This window comes from Ctenocephalides felis, unplaced genomic scaffold (assembly GCF_003426905.1).
Source record: "Ctenocephalides felis isolate EL2017-DRISC unplaced genomic scaffold, ASM342690v1 CF-g0.4_SCAFFOLD_01170, whole genome shotgun sequence".
NCBI lineage: Eukaryota > Metazoa > Arthropoda > Insecta > Siphonaptera > Pulicidae > Ctenocephalides > Ctenocephalides felis.
Window position 1 is genome coordinate 82,559,521 of NW_020537324.1, and position 21,515 is coordinate 82,581,035.

At 24.8% G+C, this 21,515-nt stretch overlaps 1 protein-coding gene across 3 annotated transcripts; it reads right to left on the reverse strand.

The window, feature by feature from the left end:
• Positions 1–491: 491 nt before the first annotated feature.
• Positions 492–20,396, reverse strand: LOC113366470 (AP-1 complex subunit gamma-1; the record flags this gene model as incomplete). Of its 3 annotated transcripts, XM_026608075.1 has the most annotated exon segments (14): positions 492–941; positions 4,943–5,207; positions 5,285–5,703; positions 7,053–7,271; positions 8,237–8,402; positions 8,612–8,772; positions 8,845–8,940; positions 11,979–12,055; positions 12,329–12,567; positions 12,638–12,826; positions 16,029–16,170; positions 16,251–16,312; positions 20,024–20,026; positions 20,381–20,396. In XM_026608075.1, coding segments are annotated over 12 exon segments (2,466 nt in total), but the record flags the coding sequence as incomplete, so codon positions are not given.
• Between the last annotated feature and the right edge of the window lie 1,119 nt (positions 20,397–21,515).

Below are 21,515 nucleotides of genomic sequence, written 5' to 3' on the forward strand. Positions count from 1 at the left end.
TTAAATTGGACACTCTCAAAACCTGCCATTTTTTTAACATTTAGCTCTGTATCTCCGAAACCGCTGGGCCTACCTTTGCCAAAAACTAATAACCACCGTCATTACGAACTGAATGTTTTTTGGATCGTACAAATCGGATGATCCTTTCTCTCAAAAACTCGGTTTCTATTTTCTGCACTTTTTGCTCCGTATCTCCGTACCTGCTGGACATACTTTTGCCAAAAACTAATCAGCACATCTCCCTATTAATAGGAATCGAATGTTTTTTAAACCATTTAAATCGGTTGATCCGTGCGCCCGAAAACGTAGACGAAAAAATGCGGACATACAAAACACACACACACACACACATCCATGTGTTCCCTTAAAAATGTTCCGAAACCTTCAAAACGTGGAGAAATGCAAAAATTTTCATTTTCCATTTTCGGCCCATTACTATTATATATATAATATATTTATATTACACACCAACTACATATATTCCAACAAACCTGTAAATAATCATTCATCTGGTTCGAGTACAATTTGACCGTCAAACCATTTTTATCAAGCGCCACAATCGGCGGTTTTCCTAAATCCACCACATTATTTGGTACAACAGGGGCTAACAAGTCATCCGTTAACAATCCTCCCAACAAGTCTCCTCCTCCTCCTGGAGCCATCGGTGCAATATTTGGCACATTCTGTTGTTGTAATGCGGAATAATTTGGCATCGTCTGTATATTAGCCATGTTATTCATAGAAACTAAGTTGTTCATGGCCGGCACATTGGCACCAGGTATTGTTGGCATTGGACTGGGGGTAAAGTCTATCGTTCCTAACAGATCCAGAAGATTACTGGTACCATCGGCTGGTGGTGCAGGTTGTATGGTGCTTATTGTCGTGTTGCTTGGCTGGGTTGATGCAAGACTTGCGTCTCCAAGAAGATCTAGCAAGGCAGACTGAAATATAAGAAATTAAAATATTAAGAATTTACAAAGAATTTGAAATTTTATTTAATAATCTAGAAGCTAAAAGAAAAAATATTAAAAATAATAGTGAAAAAAATATTAGTTATAAAAATAATAATAAATTAATAAATAAATAAAGAATTAAATAGATGATAATTAATATAGTAATAATAAGATAATAATAAGAATGAATAAAAATTTCTAATAATAATAAATATAATAATGATGAATTTAAAAAATATATATATAAAAATAAAAATAATAGTAATAAAAATAATAAACAAAAGAAAAAAAAATTAAATAAATAGTAATAAATAATAAGAATAAATAAAAGAAAATAGAAAAAAATAAATAAAAGAAAAATGATTAAATAAATAAATAAATACATAATAGCAAAAATAAATAAAATAATAATATTAAATAAATAAAAAAGGAAAAAAGTTACATAACTACATAATAGAAATAAAATGAATAAACCAAATAAAAATAATAATAAATTAATAAATAAAAAATTAAATAGATGATAATTATAGTAATAAGAAAATAATAAAAATGAATAAAAATTTGTAATAATAATAATATAATAATGATGAATTAAATAAAAAAAAATAAAAATAAAAATAATAGTAAAAAAAAATAATACATAAAGAAAAAATAAATAGAAAACAAAAAAAGAATAGTAATAAATAGTAAAAAAAAATAAAATAAACAAAATAGAAATAAATAAATGAAAGAAAAAGATTAAATAAATAAATAAATACATAATAGCAAAAATAAATAAAATAATAGTATTAAATAAAAAAAAAGGAAAAAAGTTTACATAACTACATAATAGAATAAAATGAATAAACCAAATAAAAATAATAATAAATTAATAAATAAAGAATTAAATAGATGATAATATAGTGTTAAGAAAATAATAAAAATGAATAAAAATTGTAATAATAATAAATATAATAATGATGAATTAAATAAAAAAAAAAATAAAAAAAAATAATAGTAATAAAAAATAATACAAAAAGAAAAAAAAATGAATAGTAATAAATAATAAGAAAAAATAAAAGAAAAGAAAATAGAAATAAGTAAATGAAAGAAATGATTAAATAAATAATAAATAAATACATAATACCAAAAATAAATAAAATAATAGTATTAAATAAATAAAAAAGAAAAAAGTTTACATAACTAAATAATAGAAATAAAATAAATAAACCAAATAAAAATAATAATAAATTAATAAATAAAGAATTAAATAGATGATAATTATATAGTAATAAAAAAATAATAAAAATAAATAAAATTTCTAATAATAATAAATATGATAATGATGAATTAAATTAAAAAAAATAAAAATAAAAATAATAGTAATAAAAAATAATACATAAGAAAAAAAAATAAATGAATAGTAATAAATAGTAAGAAAAAAAATAAAATAAACAAAATAGAAATAAATAAATGAAAGAAAAATGATTAAATAAATAAATAAATACATAATAGCAAAAAAATAAAAAATAGTATTAAATAAATAAAAAGAAAAAAGGTTTACATAGCTAAATAATAGAAATAAAACAAATAAATAAACAAAATAAAAATAATAATAAATTAATAAATAAAGATTAAATAGATGATAATTAATATAGTAATAAAAAAATAAAAATATAAAAATAAAAAAATAATAAAAATATAAAAATAAAAATAATTATAAAATCAAAAGTTATAAATAAAAGAAAAAAAATTAAATTAATAGTAATAAATTAAAAATGAATAAATGAATTAAATGAATAAAATAATAACAGTAGGAAATAAATAAATAGAAAAATAATTAATTAAATTAATGGTAATAAAAATAATGATGAAAATAAATACAATAATAGCAATAAATTAAGAAAAATAAAATAAATAAGAATCAAATAAAGAAGTAATAGTAACAAGTAAACATAATAGTAATAAAGAAAAAAGAGAGGAAAATAAATTAAATAAATAAATAATAAGAAAAATAATAGCAATAAATTAAAAAAAATAAAATAAATTAAGAATCAAATAAAGAAATAAATAATAGTAACAAGTAAAAATAATAGTAATAAATAAAAAGAGAGGAAAATAAATTAAATAAATAAATAATAAGAAAAATAAAAATATTAATAATGAAATCAAATAATAAATAAATATAAATGAATGATTAAAAATTATTAAATAAATAATTGTAAGAAAAAATAATAAAAATAACTAAAACAATAATAATATAAAATAAATAAATAAATAATAGTAAAAATTTTGTAAGAACAAAATAATAATATTTAAAGAAAAAAAAATTATTAAATAAATAATAGTGATAAATAAAATGAATAAAAAAGAATTAAAAAATAAAAGTAATATAAAAATAAAAAAGATTTAAATAAATAAATAAATAAAATTATTAAATAAATAATTTGTAAAAAATAAAAATAATAGTCAGAAATAATAATAAAAAAATAACTAAAATAATAATAAAAAATAAATAAGAACAGAAAAAAAGAATTAAATAAATAAATACAACAATTAAATTAAAAGATAGTAGTAAAAAAATAAAAGTAGTAACAGAAATAAAAAAGAATTAAATAAAAAATAAAAATAATTAAATAAATAATTGTAAAAAATAATAATAATAGTCAGAAATAATAATAATAAAAATAACTAAAATTATAATAAAAAATAAATAAGAACAGAAAAAAAAAATTAAATAAATAAATACAACAATTAAATTAACAAATAGTAGTAATAAATGAAAGTAATAATAAAAATAAAAAATAATTAATAAATAAATAAGTAATAGTAATAAGTAAAAGAATAGCAATTAACAAAATCGAAACAAAATAATAATAAATAAATAAAAGAAAGAAAAATGTTATTAAATAAATAAAAGTAATAAAAAAATAAAAAAGATTTAAATAAATAAGTAATAGTAATCAGTAAAAGAATAGCAATTAATAAAATAAAAACAAAATAATAATAAATAAATAAATAATAGTATTAAATAAAATTAATAAAGAGTTAAAAATAAATGTAATAATGAAAATGAAAAAGATTTAAATAAATAAGTAATAATAAAAATGAAAAAGATATAAATAAATAAGTAATAATAGCAATAATAGCAATAAATTGAGAAAAAAAATAAAACAAATTAAAATTTAAATAAAAAATAAATAATGGTTACAAGTAAAAATAATAGTGATAAATAAAAAAGAGAGGAAAATAAATAAATAAATAGTAAGAGAAGTAAAAATAATTATAATGAAATCAAATAATAAATAAATATAAATAATGAATAAACATAATTAAATAAATGATTGTAAGAAAAAATAATAAAAATAACTAAAACAATAATAATATAAGATGAATAATAATGATGAAAATAAATAAATAGAGAAAATAAATAAATAAATAAATAAATACGACAATTAAATTAATAAATAGTAGTAAAAAAATAAAAGTAATAATAAAAATAAAAAAGAAGTAATAAATAAATAAGTAATAGTAATCAGTCAAAAAAATAGTAAGTAATAAAATCAAAACAAAATAATAATAAATAAATAAAAGAAAGAAAAATGTTATTAAATAAATAATAGTAATAAAAAAAATTATTAAAAAAGAGTCAAAAAGAAAAGTAATAATAAAAATAAAAAAGAATTACATAAATAAGTAAAAAAATAGTAATTAACTAAAAACAAAATAATAATAAATAAATAAAAGAAAGAGAAATGTTACTAAATTAAATGAATAAAAGTAATAAATAAAATTAATAAAAAACAGTTAAAATATATAATAATAATAAAAATAAAAAGAAAAAAAAAAATAGAAAGAAGATAAAAATGAAAACTAGTAATAAAAAAATTAATAAACAGATAATAGTATTAAATAAAAATAATAAAAATAAACAGGATAATCAAAAATTACTTGTGTAATTTTAAGTACATAAAAATTTCTATTATCTTGCTTTATAAAGTTCTACTTACACTCATTGCATCGTTAGAGTTGGTGTTCATAGATGCAGCACTACTAACATTGCTATCATCGTGTACATTCAAAACATCATCAAGTAATCCATCACCATTTTCATTATTCTTCTGCTGTCCTATAGATTGCAACGGGGGCATTCTTTCCAGCAAAGCAGGTCTTAGTTGTGAATACTCTCTGAACAATTGTGAAAACTCGACGCCCCTTTGTTGTAAATCAACATGAAGATGAGACCCGAAGGAATCCAGGATTGCATGGATATCACTGAAAAAGTAGAAATACAATGAAGACATTCGGATGGGCAGATTTGTGAAATAAGTATTTTTAATATCACCACTCACTCTTGTCCAGTCTTCAGCCTCGTGCTCAATTTAGCAAGCGACACCAGAACAAACTGTTTGCTCGTCACATTAAGCTGGGTCGACCACAGCATCTTCTTATAGGCTGCAATGACTTCATCGTCAGTTGGCACCACATAATCTGCACCTCCAAGGACTTCTTCTTCCCCATACACCAATAAGTCTCCAAATTCCCCAATCGTCCATACAGCCACTTGTAACAATGGTTGTTTCTCGCTCGGAGCACCCGTTACTTGGAATGCTGTGAGGCCCCCGTTCGAGACAGGTGAACTTCCAGCTTTGTTCTGTTGGGTGATGGAATCCCAGAGTTTTCGACAGATGTACTGTTGTTCACCAGGGGTGCTTCCGGAGATTAATTGGATTGTGTGGGCTACTACGTCGTCTCTCACATAGTTACCAGCCTGGGTAAAAAAAAAAATTTAAACTAGTGGTGCGTGGCATCGTGCGTTAAGGCAAATTGCTGGAATTTCCCGTGCCGTAATGAAATATTCGAGGAATGAAAATAATCAATAATTTATAAGTGATTATTAATTTTTGCGACGAGCGTATTCTACAAACAACTTGTGTGTAGGTTTACAAAAAGAATTTTTAATTTGATAATTTTCTTTTACTTCTTATTAATTTTGGTGTTCATTCAAAATTTAAATTTTTTTGTAAATGTAAATCGATTTTTTACATTTTTTTGAGAATTAGGACATTTTTGAAAGTATTCGATTTTTTTTTTAAATTTCGACATATCCACAAATTTTTATAAGAAATCTTTTTTTAAGTTTTCATATTTTTCAAATTATAATTCGGAAATTTGAACTTTTTGACACTTTTAATTTTTTTTTTTGAAAATTTTAAAAACTTTTGAAATTTATTAAAAGTTCTAGAATTTTTGGTAAAAATCCTGTTTTTAAAATTTGGGAATTTTTGAAAATATTCGATTTTTTTTTTTAAATTTCGACATTCTCACAAATTTTTATAAGATATCTTTTTTTTAAATTTGGTAATTTTCTAAGTTTTTCGATATTTCGATTTTTTTTTAATTTCTAAAATTTGAACATTTTTTGAAAAATTTAGAAAATTTGAACTATTTGAAACTATTGTTTTTTTTTAAATTTTTAAAACTTTAAAAATTTATTCAAAATTTTGAATTTTTTGGAAAAAATCGATTTTTTTAAATTTTTTGAGTTTATTCGATTTTTTTTAAATATCGACATATTCACAAATTTTTATAAAAATTGTTTTTTTCTTTAATTTCGATATTTTCCGAAATTTTTCAAAATTTAGATTCTTTAAAAAATTTCGAAAATTTGAACTTTTTGAAACTTTTGAATTTTTTTTTTAAATTTTAAAACCTTTTGAAATTCATTCAAATTTTTAATATTTTTGTAAAAAATCGATTTTTTTAAATGTCTTGAGAATTTTGATTTTTTTAACATATTCACAATTTTTTATAAGAAATCTCTTTTTATAAATTTCGATAATTTTCCAAATTTTTCGAAATTCAGATTTTATTGAAAAATTTCGAAAATTTGAACTTTTTGAAACAATTCAATAATTTTCTAAATTTTTCGAAAATTAGATTTTTAAAAAAAATTGAAAATTTGAATTTTTGAAACTTTTGAATTTTTTTTTTGAAAATTTTTAAAACTTGAAATTTATTGAAAATTTTAAAGTTTTTCGAAAAATCTATTTTTTTTTTAAATTTCTTGAGAATTCGTAAATTTTTTAAATTTTGGGATTTTTTAAATATTTTTCTTACCGCTGTCAGGACTCTCAAAAGTGTATCCAGGTGCCAACACATATTTGGGGCATATCTATCTGCAACATGCACCAATCCACTTGAGCACTGGGCCTGAAATTCAGGGTCTGCTCGTTCCAGGAATATCAACAGTTCACGACAAATGCTTTCAATATTCTGTGCATTCACCAAAGCAAAAGATAATTCCATGGCTCGTCTTCGAATAGAAACATCAGGATCCTGAAAATAGAAAGAAATACAGATACATATTATAAATATATATATATATATATATATATATATATATATATATATATATATTAATAAAAGTGCCAAAAATCAAACATTTTATAGATTTGGACTCGGATTTCTCAGAACTTTATCCATGTTAGTTTCAGGAATAGTATGAACATCAATTTATAGTCAAAAATTTATATGATAAGTGATTAAAACATTATAGATCACAATAAAAAAGCGACATATTAAATTTAACATTAATCATAAACAAAATTCTGCCAGTTCAAAAAAAATGAATTTTTAACGACTTCAATAAGATACAAATAAATTAATTATTCCAAGTTATGTTATAGGCAATATTGGCAATCAAATTATAGATATAAATTATATCATATTATATTAAATTTCAACCAAAAAGGAAATATTTTGGCATTTAAAAATTTAGTGCATATTGGATATACGAAATTGACATTCAATATTTTTAAATTAAATGCAAAAGTAAAAAATCTGATATTTATATAAAGTATTATATATTCAGATAATGGTACTGCGTTGTTTCAGACTAAAATCTAATTTATTCATTGATTAAAAAAAATATTTCACTGTTTGACATAAATAAAATTAAAATAAACAAAACACTATGATGCGTTGGAATTAATTGTCAAAATGTAAAGAAATTTGTGTAATAAAAATATAACATTATTATTAATATATCATGTATATTATAAGAACTTCTGCAATGCGGCAAAATATTTTTGATGGCAAAACAGCGTTTGCCGGGTCAGCTAGTAAATTATATTAGGTTGTCAAATATCTCCCTTCCGCTTTTTATATATATATATATATATATGAAAGCGGAAGGGAGATATTTGACAACCTAATATTATATATATATATATATATATATATATATAAACATATATATTTATATATATATATATATATATATATATAAATATATGTTATACCTTTAGACATTCCAATATTGTAGATCTGTGCCTTTGTACTGCTGATGTATCGACGTGCACAGTTCTGAGTAAAGTATTGAGAGCAACATATCGAATATTTTTATCACTGTTCAATAAGAAGCGACCAAGAATGTTGACAGCTAGTACTCGCAAGCCCACTTCGGATCTATAAGGATATTACATAATTATTTACCCATTAAAGATACAAAATAATCTTATAATAAATGTTTTGACCTTTCACCCAACCCAAAACTCCAAAAGTTCATATTAAATACTTTAAATAATACAACAATGGAGTGCAAAGAATTAAATACAAATACTTCAATACAAACTATTTAAAATTGATTTACAATAATTTCTTCTTCTTCTACTCACTTAATATCCATAATGGACAGAACAGTTTCATACAAAATAGTATTCCCCACATTTTTACTAGTTTCAGTATTCGTAGCAACCTGAGCCAGGATATCATTCATAGATTCACTGGTTTCTGCATCGTTATGTCCAAGGATACGAAGCAATCGTAAAATCTTGACCTGAATAACAAATAAATACAAACGATATAAATCAATATTCACAGTTGAATAATATTTATTGTATATTATTACTTGTAGGAAAGGATCACTGACTCCAGACACGTCGTGTTCTGGTGAATATCCTGAGAGGATTAAATTTTTGAGAATCCTGACCAAGTTTGGAACAATCTGGATGGAGAGAAATATATAAAATATTAATATAATAATAAATTAATTAATTGTTCGATAATTTTTTAATGAATTCTAATTCTGCACTATAAATGTAATAAACTCTCACCTTAAATATAAATTTACTATACTCTTGAATTAAAAAAAAAACTTAAGTAAAACATAAATGAATAATATACATAAATAGAATGTAAATATATCTCATCAATAAAATTCTTCTGTACAAGTATATAATTTGATACTTCTCCTAAACGGTTATTCGGATTTTGATAAATCTTCCTGAAGTTTGTTAAGGGATTTTTTAAGAATTTTTTGAATTATAGAAATAAAGTTATATTGCAGAAATAAATGAAAAAAATTGGCAAAAAACCGCTTATCATTGTTTGATATTGAAAACATTTGAACAATTTAAACCTGCTGAAAATGTCAATTTACTTGAAATTTGAATTTAGCTGAAATTATGAGCATAATGAGATCAATAAAATTAAAAAAAGATCTAACTAGAAAATTTTAAATAAGCAATTTATCAAGAAAAGAGCATTAAATCGAATTAATGCTAATGTTTTATTAGTTAATTTCAGAATTTATATTTATATTTCAGACAAATTATAAAAAATGATTTAAATTTCCACTTGTATAAGGAAATAATTCGATTTAGATTAAATATAAATGAACTAGCAAACCCGACGAACTCCGTTTCGCCACCAGATGGTCTGAAGAAATTTTTTGTTTGTTTTATATTTGAAAAGGAAAAATTTGATTTTATTACACAACAGTAATGAATTTATTTCGATTACAAAAATGAAGTGTTTTTTAGTTGAACTTCTCTATGTAAATGATAGTGAATCCGCAAATTATCCGTTTCATTGAAGTGCTCTTTGGTAAACCACATTTTTTGTTTTTTGGTCTGACATTAACACAAACAAAGCGGATGGTTTTCCAACTCGTGAACAGGCAACGTATAACTGCCCATGTGAAAAACAATGATTTTCTAAATAATCTATTTGAAAATTATCCCGCAAACACTAAGCGATTGGCCTTGCGACTTGTTATTGCGAACGCAAGGCGAACTGGAAATTGCAATCGTTTGAAGTCAAACGGAAGACCAGTCGGACTCATTGGTATGTCACCAAATCGCTAGCAATTTTTGATTGAATGGTGAAATTCAGTGCGTGTACATCATTATTCTTTGCGGCAAGAATTGCTCGTTGACTTAATTGCAAGCATAATTCTGATAATTCTCAGTAATGTCATTACTCGAATTTTTATTTACGGTGCGTGAAGTTCCAGCAATTTGCATTAAGGCACGATGCCATGCATCACTAATTTTCTTAGCTATAAACCTTGCGAAGCCCGAGACCTTTCCAACGAATGCAAAAATGTCGAAATCGGTTCGTGCGTTATAGAGTTAAATCGTCAGGAAGGAAAACCCGACTTATTTTTATATATACATGTATATAAAATAAATAAATAACTAAATAAATAAGTTGTATGTAACTAGCAAACTTGTGAGTTGAATTGATATAAAATAAACAGCAAAAATCCTAATAAGTCTAATTCAAAGCATTCCTTTAAGCAATTAATGTACAAAGCAACAAAGCTTAAATGAATTTTTCAATAGCAAATAAAATTTTAAAACAAATTCAATTAAAAAATAAAAATTCTGTGCCATACCTCGTTACTGCTAAAGTCCTGCATTAAATGAAACAAGGGGAGGAATAAAATAAAAATTCTAGTATAAACTTTTAAGAAAATATATCTAAATTTTGATTGTTCTACTGTAATAATAATATTAGAAATTAATATTATTTGTGCAATTATTAACTTCCCGTAGGGTAAGTAATAGTAATCGCAAAAAAATCGACTCAAACTTACGTTTCAGGGGTTTCTGAACATTTTGGTATACCTTAGAAAAAATTGATGTATGTGCGGATACAAATTTTCGTCGACGATTTCGGGAACACGAGTTAACCGATTTGATTAATTAAAAAAACATTCGATTCGTATTGATGAGGAGACGTGCTGATTAGTTTTTGGCAAAGGCAGGTCGAGCTGTTTCGAAGAAACGGGGCAAAATGAGCCAAAAATCGTAATCAAGTTTTTGAGAAAACGGCGCATCTGATTTTAATTATTTAAAAAACATTTTACTTGTATTGACAAAATGAAGAACTGATGAAATTTTTGGGAAGGCAGGTCTAGCGGTTTCGGAGATCTAGTAAAAATATTAAAAATAAATGCCATTTGGCGGTCCAATATGATCATTAGATATATGAACATCAAATTATCACATATTTTATAGATATTTTACTAGTAAAAACAAAGTTTGTTCACTGCTTATCAATGTTTATCCCTAATATCGCGGCGCGGCGCCTATGCGCTTCAAAATTTCGTTTTTACGTAGCTAACGTATCGCGATTGTTTTGACAAAATGTTCAAAATTCCCAAAATATATCAAAGTATAAAAAAAATTTATCATCTCTTTCAAAAATTTTAAAAATCTCAAAAATCGATTTTTCACAGAGTTCTAAAAGAAAATTGAATCTCTTTTATTTTTGGTACGGGAAGTTCCAGCAATTTGCCTTAAGGCACGATGCCATGCCCCACTAGTTATTATTACAGTATAACAATCATTACTAACAAATACTACATTTTTGTGTTTAATCAGAAAGGTTAGTTTAAAACTTCTAAAGCCGCTAAATATTTTTCAGTTAGTATATTTAAGTCTACTATTAAAATGTTCAATGTGCCAAAATAATAAATCTTATTAAAAAAACACTATTCATAAAGTTTATTTTTTTAAATTAAATTAATTTTAATCAATAAATAAATAATAATTTAAAAAAAAACCTTTTTAAACCTCTAATTACTTTGGCACACAAAAAACATTTCTGTTTCATATTTAATACTAATTTTTCAAAACCAAAGTTTTAATTTATTAATTATAAATCACAATCAAAACTTCGGTCTCAATTTTACTATTATCCTCTAGTAATCATGCTTTGTTATTTTTTACTAATTTAATATTTATTAAATCATACCTTTTTAAAATGATTTAATGTATCTGGACTGCTTTCGCACATTTCTGTAATAAGGGTTACTCCTGTTATTAGTACACCTGAAAAAAAAAAACAGGAAAACATTAATTAAATCAATCTAATTAAGTCTATTCTAGATACAATTGATAGCCAAATTCAATATACTACAAATGTAGAAATACTATAGATAAAAAAATAAAATAAATAAATAAATATAAAATAAAAAATACTTTTAAAACACCTTTGAACAAATAATTACTAAACAATCCAAATAATTCTATAAATAAATTTTTAATTGTATTATTTTAATCAATTTCTATACTTTATATAAAAAATTCTTATTTTTCCATTACCATGATTTTTCTCACTCAACAAACTCCTAGTAGCCGGCAAAAAAATTTCAGTCAACTCTGGAACCCTCCGAAGCACCCTAAAAGCGCACAGAGCAGCCTTTTTCCTAATATAAGCATTTGGAGACTTCAAAGCACGTTCTACCTCTGATGCAAGATCTCTAGCCATTTCAGGACTCGCTATGGCACCCAATGTACACAAGGCTAAACCGACCACAAACTGCGTGTTGGAATTAAGATCACTGGAGAAAAAAGATATATGTATTAATAAATTAAGAATAGCGTTAGTATTGAGTATTTGATGGTACTAACTTTTTTAAGCAGTTTGTGATTAACAAATGCACGTCTTGTCTTTCGTCTAGTAAAAGCATGGCACCTAAGTATCCTATTCTTTTGTCGGTAAAGCGTGAACTTGCTGTTAATTTTAAACATTCCAGTTGTCCAAAATGAGCAGGGTATCCGAGCATATGGATGTAAAGGAGTTTTGCTATGTTGCGACATCTGAAATAAAAATTACATTATATAAATAATTATATCTTATATCTAAAATTCTTCTGTACGGGTGTATGATTTGCTACTTCTCCTAAACGGTTATTCGGATTTTGATAAATTTTTCTGAAGTGTTTTAAGGGACTTTTTTTTTTAGGATATAGTTAGATTGCAAAAATAAATGGAAAAAATTACAAAGAACCGCTTATCATTGTTTGGCATTGAAAACATTTGAACTGTTATTTGCTAAAAATGTCAATTCACTTGAAATTTGAATTTAGCTGAAATTATGAGCCTAGATAATATTACACTATATAATACACAAGAAAAATGTAATGTCTACATTATTATTGCCGAAAAGAAGCTGAGATTTGCCAAAAATTAAAATAATATAAGATACAGTCAACAGTATATGGTTTGGCAGATGGAAATTATATAATTCAGTTTATTAAATAAGGCAATAAGTCCAAAATTGCATATACATTATTCTTTTAGACTTATGCAAGTCACATTTTGATTTGGTTTACTTTACTAAATTATTTAACAATACAAAAAAATATTTCTACTTATTGAAAAAATTATTCAAAATTTTGTTATGGAATATAGAATATTTAGCAAGTTGATCTTACATCGAAGAGCTAGTTTTTACTAATGTAAACATATTATAATGTCCGGAATGAAAATTAAAAGTTATTTAAAGAAAACTAAAAAAATGTCCTGAATCCATGTAATGCAAACTATAAGAATAAAAAGTCCACATTTCAACTATGAATTATTATTCAAAATTTCAATATCCAAGTGCATAAAACATTCTTAACTAAATTTTAGTGAATTTTATCTAGTTTTTACTAATGTAGACATATTAAAATGTCCGGAATAAAAATTAAAAATTATTTGAAGAAAACTAAAAAAATGTCCTAAATCTTTATATTGCAAGTTATGGAAATAATAAAGTCCGCATTTCAACTACAAATTATTCAAATTTTCAACATCAAAGTATATGAAACAATTTTTACTAAATTTTAGTAAATTTTATCTAGTTTTTACTAATGTGAACATATTATAATGTCCGAAATGAAAATTAAAAGTTATTTAAAGAAAACTAAAAAAATGTCCTAAATCCGTATATTGCAAGTTATGGAAATAATAAAGTCCGGCATTTCAACTACGAATTATTCAAAATTTCAATATCAAAGTGTATGAAAGAGTTTTTACTAAATTTTAGTAAATTTTATATAGCTTTTACTAATGTGAACATATTATAATGTCCGGAATGAAAATTAAAAGTTATTTGAAGAAAACTAAAAAAATGTCCTAAATCCGTATATTGCAAGTTATGGAAATAATAAAGTCCGGCATTTCAACTACGAATTATTCAAAATTTCAATATCAAAGTGTATGAAACAGTTTTTACTAAATTTTAGTAAATTTTATATAGTTTTTACTAATGTGAACATATTATAAAGTTCGAAATAAAAAATAAAAGTTATTGAAGAAAACTAAAAAAATGTCCTAAATCCATATATTGCAACTTATAGAAATAATAAAGTCCGCATTTCAACTACAAATTATTCAAAAGTTCAATATCAAAGTGTATGAAACAGTTTTTACTAAATTTTAGTGAATTTTATCTAGTTTATACTAATGTAAACATATTATAATATCCCGAATAAAATATAAAAGTTTTTTGAATAAAACTAAAAAAATGTCCTAACCATATATTGCAAGTTATGGAAATAATAAAGTCCGCATTTCAACTACAAATTATTCAAAATTTCAATATCAAAGTGTATGAAACAGTTTTTAATACATTTTAGTAAATTTTATCTAGTTTTTGCTGATGTGAATAAATTAAAAAGTTCGAAATAAAAATTAAAAGTTATTTGAAGAAAACTAAAAAAATGTCCTAAATCCTTATATTGCAACTTATAGAAATAATAAAGTCCGCATTTCAACTACAAATTATTCAAAATTTCAATATCAAAGTGTATGAAAGAGTTTTTACTAAATTTTAGTAAATTTTATCTAGTTTTTGCTAATGCAAATATATTATAACGCCCTGAATGAAAAACAAAAGTTATTTGAAGAAAAGTTAAAAATGTTCTAATGCATAATGAAGTTTGCATTTCAACTATGAATTATTGAAAATTTCAATATGCGAGTATAAAAAATGATTTCAATTGGCTTTTTATAAATCTCATCTAATTTTAGCTAATGCAAAAAAAATACAATGCTCAAAATAAACATTAAAAGTTATTTGAAGAAAATTATGAAATGTTCTAAGACTACTAAAAAGTCTGCATTTTAACTACAAATTATTCAAAATTTCAATATCATAGTGCATAAAACAATTTTAACTTCAAATTACTCAAAATTTTAATATGTAAGTGTAAATAATAGGTTATACCACGTTTTAGTAAAATTTATCTAGTTTTTACTGAAGTATATAAAACATAGCGGCCGGAGAAAAATTTCCAAGTTACTCAAAAAAATGTTAGAAAACATAAAAAATTTACACATTGCTGAATACTTGTCACCATTGCCATAAAAACATTCCTACAAGATATTTAAATTTATTATATAGGTGTATACAACAATTTTTCCTAACTTTTAAAATGTAATCTAGCTTATACTAAAGTATTTAAATAAAATGTTCAAAACAAATAGTTTGTTGTTTTCCTAAATATCCTAGCTTTATGTATTGCTAATTATCAAAATACTAAATATACTAAGGTCATTTAGTATATATATATATATATATATATATATATATATATATATATATATATATATGTTAAAGAAGTTAATTTTGATGTTGAGAAATATGAGCAAGTTCTTCAAGGGCAATACATCAAACAAAAGACAAAGATTTAGAAGTTAATCTTTAATTTTTCTGAATGTTTCGACACAGGATTTTATGTCACCATTAGTTATAATTGTTGTTGTTATAATTATAATATTTGTATCTATAGTTCTTTTTCCAATTTCTGTCATTTTGTCCTAGTTTATATTAATTTTTCAATGTTCATTCTGTAGATCCACTGATGATGACATAAAATCCTATGTCGAAACGTTTGGAAAAATTAAAGGTTAACTTCTAAATCTTTGTCTTTTATTTGATGTATTGCCCTTGAAGGACTTACTCATATATATATATATATATAATATATATATATATATATATATATATATATTATAGTTATATTTTGTTTACCTCCACGATGGGTCCTCTTCCCTAAAAGTGGATCTTATATAAGCACACTCTTTATTCACAACCGTCCTTTCTTCAGCAGCAGTTCTTGCTGCACGAATCTGTCTTATCAGATCTCTAAGTCTCGTTGGAGTTGGCATTCGAACTACAACATAATTGATACCAATTAGAATTTAGAATTTAAACTCGCAAAGTCAGTAAGTAATGTTAATCTTAATCATTTACCTCTTTCGACTGCTTCATTAATGGCCTGTTTGATTGTCGCCATATTAAAGGCCGGGTTAAACCTGTCAAATTCATGCTCAGAGTTAGTAAATTGCGCAAGCAGTAAACAGAAATGTCCAAGTGCTGATATATACAGCTCAGAGTGTTATTAACATGAAAAGCATCAAATCTAGATCTCGTATTATAATTACCCGCTCTCCGAAGCGTTCATTTTTCTTTGGTTTTGTCTAAATTTGACACGACACACCTTTGAAACACCTGTTACTTAGGTTAGATTGCAATCCCTTGATTTTAAAATACTTGCTGAGGTTTTGGAAATTTTATAAGCAATCGTTAAAAATTAAATCGAAACTAATTAACATTATTTATTCGTTTTAATACTTTCATATCACAACAGGTCACTATAATAACAAGTATAAAATTAGGCTTATGGTATGGTATATGTCAAATGAATAGTCTAATATTAAAAACAACTTTTAACATGGTAGTTGCACAATGTTATTGGTTGCGAGATTATTTCACATAATATGTTTATTTATTGTTATTGCGAGTGACATCACAGTACTTTAATGAAGATCTTTTTTATTAAATATTTAATTTTCGGCCATTGTTGTGAAACGTCATTGCGTGTGATTAGAAACGTTCACCAACATAAGAAACGAATGTCACCGAATGAAAAAGCGCGGTAAATTCAAAATAAGAATAATTAATTATAAATATATACTTGATTTCGGTTCGATTTGAAATATGTTTAATAATAAATAAATACTTTTACCAATTTTAGTGTCAGGGGATTCAGAATGACTTAAAAGGACGAAAAAACTTATTACAAATGTGATTTCACGCAAAAATACAGCCTTATTCTTCTGAAAGTTAAAATACGAGCAAAATTTGTTTGCACAATAATTGTTATTAATCATTTAAATAATTCTTTAGGGTTCGTGCATAAAACACGTAAGGTTTTTAAGGGCAGGGTTTTTGACAAAAATCACGAAATATCACATAGGAGAGGGAGGGATATTGTAAGATATCATGTGTAGTTATTTTTCACCTAATTTTTTTCAAAAAAAATCCAAACATTTTCAAAAAAAAAATTACAATTGGAGAGGTGTCCAATAATCCCTTAAAAATTGATCACGTGATTAATGGACCTTTATATGCAATAATTCTACTCCAGGATTTGAAATTTAATACAATATATTAATATAATAGTAATATTGATTTCATATAAATTATTATAATTTATTATAATTGAATAAATGTCTCGACTAATCAAATATAAATATTAAATAAGATCACCTACTTTTATTACACAAAACCAAGTAAAATCTACAAAGGCGTGTTATCTCCGTCTTATCGCCTTATCAGCTCAATATTTATATACCGTCGCAGCTATTTTGTTTGATAAAAAATAATTAATTATAAACGGAACAGATTTCTGAAAATAATAAAGAATCACTGCAATGCTTACAAAAAACACACAAATAAGTCTCTGGATTCTCTTGGACAAATAAATTGAATATACAGCAGAATTCTGTTAAGACGATCACGATTAAGACGATTTCTCGCATAATACGCTACTTTACGCCGCATGTTCCTATCACGCTTAATACGCTCTCGCATGAGACGCGAGAATTTCACTATATCTATTTTTTTGAATCTTTTCTTCTCTAAGTAATTAAGTCGTCCATCATCTGCATTCTTTTTCATCTTTTCAATCCTTCTATTTTATTATCTTTGGCACTCTTTTCCCAAGAAAAATCCAATCCAGTTTCTTTCTACAATCATATTAAAAATAATTGTTTCCTCTTCCACTATTAAAAATACTTCTTTTAATATTAACATCTTGAAATTCTACTGTTATTTTTCGTCGGATTTCTTTAGAGCCCATGTCTCTGATCCAAATGTGACACTATATTCGTCAGTAGAGTCGACATTCATTTTGTTCGTCAGTAGAGTTCTTTTTAACTTCCCGTAGGGTAAGTTATTGTAATGGGCCGAAAATCGGAATTGAAAATTTTTACATTTCTCGACGTTTTGAAGGTTTCTGAACGTTTTGGCATACCTCAGAAAAAATGGATGTGTGTGTGTGTGTGTGTGTGTGTGTGTGTGTGAGTGTGTATGTATGTATGGATACAAATGTTCGCCTACGTTTTCGGGCGTACGGATCAATGGTTTCAAAAACATTCGATCCCTATTGATGGGGAGATGTGCTGATTAGTTTTTGGTAGAGGCAGGTCCAGCAGGTACGGAGATAACGAGCAAATAGTGCAGAAAATAGAAATCGAGTTTTTGAGAAAATTGAGCATCCGATTTGAATGATCTAAAAAACATTCAATTAGTAATGATTGGGAGAAGTGGTTATTAGTTTTTCGCAAAGGCAGGCACAGCCATTTCGGAGATACGGGGCTAAATGTACAAAAAATGGCAGTTTTTGAGAGAACTAAGCGTCCGATTTAATTGATTTAAAGAACTTTCTGCTTGTCTTAACAAAATAATTGATTTTGGAAAAAAATTTTTTGTTCCACCTTTTTTTTTAATTTTTTGTATATCGAAAATAATTCAGATTTTATTTGTAATTCTGACTATAGTTCTAATATACTTTAAACAAATAATTTCAACTCTGCAATTCAGTTTATATAATTCTTATAAATATTAGACAATGTTACAATATTTATAATAATCTATTTGAAAACATTCAATATTCCTCGAATATTTCGTTACGGTACGGGAAGTTCCAGCAATTTGCCTTAAGGCACGATGCCACCCACCCCACTAGTTGCAATTGTTTTTGTAAATTTTTAGCCGATTTTTTTATTATGAAACCACCAAGTATTTTACCATTTTACAATCCTGATTCAATGTTCAAACTTTTGATGCAACTTGCCAGCATACTTTAGCACAATTTTTTTCAAAGGAGGGTCTTTCAAAATGGACCTTTTTTTTAATTTTAAATTCGTAGTTAAACAAAAAAGTCTTAATTATAGAAATTTTGGGGAAATGATGTCTAAATTATAGAAATTTTGTGAAAATTTTTGAATGTGGTCCTAGAAATGTTATTAGTAAAAATTAACCACAATAACCTGAAAAATGGTCACAATTTCACCAAAGCTCTAAGTTGCACTTAAAGCTCGTAATTTACAAAAAAACATGAGATTTTTTTATGTCAATACTATAACAACCCGTTTCGGCTTGACGTTGAGTTCTGGGACTCCCTGTATAACAATATAACTGAAAAAATATCTTGTCTACCATTAAGTAGAAAAAACTGAGATAGATTTAAATTTTCTTAATAAATCTTGCGGACGTTTCGAATCAAGAGCAAATTATTGAAAAAAATACAATATCACAATCCCAATATTTTATATATTCCATAATAGTTACATTTATAACTCAATCAATTGCTTATTCATTTTGGTATTCTGTTCAAAAAATATGTTTAATCCGCAAAAATATTTGTTATAGACATCATTTATTTACTGATTGCGGATGTTGTGTGTGTTTTTTTTTAAATATTTATACATTTGTTTGTACTGATGAGTCAAATCATGACTGAAGAAAAAAGTGAAGCAAAGTGAAGTGAAAGAAAAGAAAAAGTGTAAAGAATTTAATAAAGATAGAATTAAGCCTAAGTAAGGTTTTTTCTGTTTAATAACTGATTAAAATCTTTAGTAAAAGCGTTTTGTTCTATTATACATTTCTAAATACATACATAAATAAATATTTATATATATATATATATATATATATATTTAAATAATTTCAGCCCTTACCGTCTATTATGTTCCGGCGGCAAAACGCTCCAATCAGTCTCATAGTAAGGAAACATATTTAACAAAAATTTAAATAAAACTAATAAACTACTTCAATATAAATATTATAATATTTAAATTTTAACAAAATATTTTCTCCTCCTCCCTAAAAACACTTTAAAAATCTAATACACACTTCACTATCACCATCACAAATCTCATCACAATAATAAGAATTCGGCGATAACATTATTATCAGTAACCTAGTAATGGATTTATAATTAATATATAATTAATTGTAAATAAATATAATATAAATTGTATATTTAATTATAAATAATTATTAGGTAAAATTATATATACGTGTGTTTTTCTCACATTTTTTTTAAATTCTAGATAAAGTGTTCAGGTGCGATGTGGCCGCTGTCTTATGAGTAACTGAAGTGATAAGCGCTATCAGGTATAATACAATACACTTATATATATATATATATATATATATATATATATATATATATATATATAAACCCGACAAACTCCGTTTCGCCACCAGATGGTTTCGTGAGAAAGATGAAGAAATTTATTGTTTGTTTTATATTTTAAAAGGAAAAATTTGATTTTATTACACAACAGTAATGAATTTATTTCGATTACAAAAATTAAGTGTTTTTTAGTTGAACTTCTCTAAGTAAATGAAAGTGAATCCGCCAATTATCCGTTTCATTGAAGTGCTCTTTGGTAAACCACATTTTTTGCTTTTTGATCTGATGTTAACACAAACAAAGCAGAGGGTTTTCCAACTCGTGAACAGGCAACGTATAACTGCCCATGTGAAAAACAATGATTTTCTAAATAATCTATTTGAAAATTATCCCGCAAACACTAAGCGATTGGCTTTGCGACTTGTTATTGCGAACGCAAGGCGAACCGGATATTGCAATCGTTTGAAGTCAAACGGAAGACGAGTCGGAATCATTGGTATGTCACCAAATCGCCAGAAATTTTTGATTGAATGGTGAAATTCAGTGCCTGTACATCATTATTCTTTGCGGCAAGAATTGCTCGTTGACTTAACCAAGCATAATTCTGATAATTCTTAATAATGTCATTACTCGAATTTTTAATTACGGTGCGTGAAGTTCCAGCAGCTTGCATTAAGGCACGATGCCATGCACAACTAATTTTCTTAGCTATAAACCTTGCGGAGCCCGAGACCTTTCCAACGAATGCAAAATTGTCGAAATCGGTTTGTGCGTTCTGGAGTTATTTCGTCAGGAAGGAAAACCCGACTTATTTTTATATATATAGAAGATATATATATATATATATATATATATATATATACATAGATAAAAGAAGAGTATGTATATATATATATATATATATATAAATATAAATATATAATGTTCCAGATACAGACGTTTCAAGACTTTGATTTGTCTCATCATTAATGCAAATTATGCACTAAATGTAAAATGAAAGAATGTAGAATACTTTTCTCAAATTCTGAAAC